General features: G+C 46.6%; 1 protein-coding gene and 1 long non-coding RNA gene across 2 annotated transcripts in view; one reads left to right on the top strand and one right to left on the bottom strand.

Annotated features, from left to right (window-relative positions):
* The window catches only part of LOC107988483 (uncharacterized), an 84,966-nt gene extending 84,035 nt beyond the window's left edge, over positions 1–931 (top strand). The window contains exon 3 of the long non-coding RNA XR_001759956.2: positions 471–931. This is a non-coding gene — a long non-coding RNA (uncharacterized LOC107988483). The remainder of the gene's footprint in view (positions 1–470) is intronic.
* A 2,047-nt stretch (positions 932–2,978) lies between these two features.
* Positions 2,979–3,646, bottom strand: part of si (sucrase-isomaltase) — a 32,962-nt gene continuing 32,294 nt past the window's right edge. The window contains exon 48 of the mRNA XM_008308426.3: positions 2,979–3,403. Coding sequence (XP_008306648.1) covers positions 3,335–3,403 — 69 coding nt within the window. The 3' untranslated portion in view covers positions 2,979–3,334. The remainder of the gene's footprint in view (positions 3,404–3,646) is intronic.

Here is a 3,646-nt window from a genome sequence, read left to right as displayed (position 1 = left end):
TCCTTAATCACACGCCCCCTGTTGATCCTTCAGCTCCCTTTTCTTCGCAGTTGAGCAGAAGAAAATATTGACACTTCAAAGATTGAACTTGAATTTGGAGAATCAGTTGTTACATAGAAGTAGGACACGTAGAAAATATAATATAAAAAGTTTTCTACAGCAGACGTGTCCAAACTTCTGATCTTCTTTAATCGACATATATTTCTGTCTTCTGCCATTTAAACCTCCTCATCTGCCCCCCCTCCCTCCCCAGTCACCCTCCCCCCCTCCGTCCCCACCTGTGTGTCCTCCCACAATGGACCATCTGTGGTTCCTCACTGACCTTCATTGAAACCTGGTCCAAACGTCAGTGAAGCTGTTGTTCATCAGAGTTGACGTGTGGAAACATACATGTAACACATGGTCAAACATATAAACAAGAAATGAAGCCTCCTCACCCTGACCTGTCTGTCTCTCTGTCTCATTCTCAGTTTGTCAAAGGAACACAGTAATCATCCTGCCTGGTCAGCACCACGGTCAGCTCCAGTCTCAGTGACGCAGCCAATGTTCTGAAGAACCCTGAAAAACCTGGACCGTTCTCACCTAGAAGAGTTACAGGTAAGAGCTGGTCTACAGTGAGTGTGTGTGTGTGTGAGTGTGTGTGTGTGAGTGTGTGTGTGACAGAGGGACTGTTTTCACTTTATTAACTTTCTGTCTGACGTAACGAGCTGAGAGAAAATACTGATCCATCATTTCTTCTGTTGCTTCTGTTATTGAATCATTAATGTGCAGTGAAGTCTGTGTGTGTGGTGTTGTTGGTACAGTACGGTACAGTACGGTACGGATGTTTAGACGTTTTAGTTCTCAGCTCTGGTTTAAGAGATGATTAATGATGGCCAGGACTGTGTCTGTGTTTGGGCCTGGGTCTAAGATCTAGATCTAGACCACTGAGGTCTAGATCTAGACCACTGACCCAGACGGTCTCTGTGGAGAACCTCATTCTTTCTAAGAACAGCCTGACAACAACAGACCATAATAGTCTTCCACTCCATTTACTTTTCCATCCGAGTCCTGTTTATCTCCCCCCCCCCCCACTGTCTTTTATATGTCCTGCTGTTTACATATGAAGAAATTCTTCTGTCTCCCCTCTGTCCCTCCCCTTCTTGATGAGGCCAACGCCTCCACGGTGATGAGAGCGACAGAGGGTGATTAAAATGGAGCCTCATCTGGGGAGAAAACTGACCTCAATCACACAGATCTCTCCTCTCGCCCCTCTCCTCTCCTCCCCTCTCCTCTCGCCCCTCCCCTCTCCTCCCCTCTCCTCTCGCCCCTCCCCTCCCCCTCTCTCTCCTCCTCCTTTCATATAAAAAGTCCTCTCTAAGCTGTTGTAGCTGACTTGACTTATATAGAGTGTGACGTCATTCCGACTGTTTGTTCAGTGTCAGTCCGGCTGTTGTTCAGTGACAGTCCGGCTGTTGTCCAGGGGCAGTCCGGCTGTTGTTCAGTGACAGTCCGGCTGTTGTCCAGGGGCAGTCCGGCTGTTGTTCAGTGACAGTCCGGCTGTTGTCCCGGGTCAGTCCGACTGTTGTTCAGTGTCAGTACGACTGTTGTTCAGTGACAGTCCGGCTGTTGTCCAGGGTCAGTACGACTGTTGTTCAGTGTCACTGTAGTCAGAACAGCCTGACTACACTACAGCGCAGGATTGATTTGTGGCGGTCGTACCGTACATGCTGACTGACTTGTGGTGTGAAGCGCTGCTGTGTCGCCACCAGAGGCAGTAGACTGTTTAGCTGATCCAGAAGTGATGCAATCATCCAGTCTTTCATCTCCAGTGATATTTAAATCTTTTTCTGCATCAACGCTCCGGCCAATGGGCACACGTCTTTTCCTGGCCGCGTGCTTCCGTCTTGTGTTCTTGTGCGTGTGATGATGTGGCAGTTTGTCGTGGTCTGTTTACGTGCAGGCGTGTGTAGTCACGCCTGTGTAGTCACGCCTGTGTAGTCACGCCTGTGTGGTCACGCCTGTGTAGTCACGCCTGTGTAGTCGGCTCATGGCGCTGATTTGGGTCATTACCCAGAAACACATGATATTTCTTCAAGGAGGAAAAACGTTTTCTTCCAGATGTATAAGTATTTATTTGCGGTTTGTGCTCATGTGTGAAAACATGTGTGTGTTAATGTGACTGGAGCTGAGTGTGTGTTGTTACCAGCTCTGATCTCGACTCCTTGGTTTGTTTCAGCTCAGACAAACTCAGACTGAAGCTCTGTTTGAATAAGGGTTCACTCAGGGTCAAAGGTCAAACACACCTGCATCAGCCTCAGCCTTTATACCTGGATCATTAGTTCATAATGGGACGGGTTCTGGTTCTGCCTTTGATGTCAGTTGAGCGTTGTTCTTCTTTCATGTTGTTTTATCTCTTTGTTGTTTCACTCTCGTATCTGTCAATCACTCGTTGTTTCTCTCTGAAAAACCTGCTGTTTGATTTGGTCAGGTGACGTTTTAAAGAAAAATGTCCAAAGGAGCTCATTGGCTACTCTCTTCTAGATTCATTAGGTCTGTTGGATGACATCATTAGTTTCCATGGTAACCCAGAGTAAAGGGCTGGTGTTAGAAACTGTCCAGGTGTCAACTGTGTGTTTGTACCACACCAGTGTAGTACACCAGTGTAGTACACCAGTGTAGTACACCAGTGTAGTACACCAGTGTGGTACACCAGTGTGGTACACCAGTGTGGTACACCAGTGTAGTACACCAGTGTGGTACACCAGTGTGGTACACCAGTGTGGTACACCAGTGTGGTACACCAGTGTAGTACACCAGTGTAGTTAGAAGTTACAGTTGACCACATGAAACATTACATTGACTGTGGACTAACTGATGGTCTACGTCTACATCCTGCTGTAGGTGAAGGACGTCTGTTGTTATCAATATTAATATGACTGTTGTTGTTGTTGTTGTTGTTGTTGTTGTTGATGTTGTTAGGATCCAGACTCAGCAGGTTTGTGTTTTGAACGTGGATTGTTTTTATTTGAACAGAATGTTAGACTCCAACACGTGAGACAATCAAACATTTAAAGGTGGGTCTTTATCTTCTCTCTTCTCAGTGCCAGTCTGTAGACCTCTGTGACCAGGTCACGCCCCAAACATCCGGTGTAGTGGAACAGCGCAGATCTAAGCCCCGCCCCCTCCTCAGATTAGTTGACGTGACAGTTCAGACACAGAACATAAATAGATTGAAATAATAAAAATTCAAATCAACTCAGTGAAAAGTAGTCAAATAAAATCATGTTCTAATTTACACACAGGACCACGACACTGACAAGGTAAAAGGGGAGGGTAGAGGAGGGTCTGGGGTTCAATTCCAGGTTATGGTAAAGTCCTGACTGACACGGACTGACGGTGACGTAGCGTCTATCAACAGCTCCTGTGAACAGGGAGATAAAAGAGACGACTGTCAACGTTTGGAAACAACTTCCTGTCAGAGAGTGTTTGATCTCAGTGTTTTCCACTAAATGGGATTTTTCTAAAGTTGTTGTTTTCCCCAGGGTGACTTCACTGGACCCACCTGGACTGGTTACTGTGGGTCAGTGGGTCTCAATTTCTGTCACCACCCCAACCCCCCCCCCCCTGCAAATTGATACTATTGAGAACCTGATAATATGTATCT

Source organism: Cynoglossus semilaevis, chromosome 4 (genome assembly GCF_000523025.1).
Source record: "Cynoglossus semilaevis isolate Cse_v1.0 chromosome 4, Cse_v1.0, whole genome shotgun sequence".
In the NCBI taxonomy this organism is placed as follows: domain Eukaryota; kingdom Metazoa; phylum Chordata; class Actinopteri; order Pleuronectiformes; family Cynoglossidae; genus Cynoglossus; species Cynoglossus semilaevis.
Note: the sequence above shows the minus strand (reverse complement) of the source record. Positions and strands in the feature narration are given on the sequence as shown.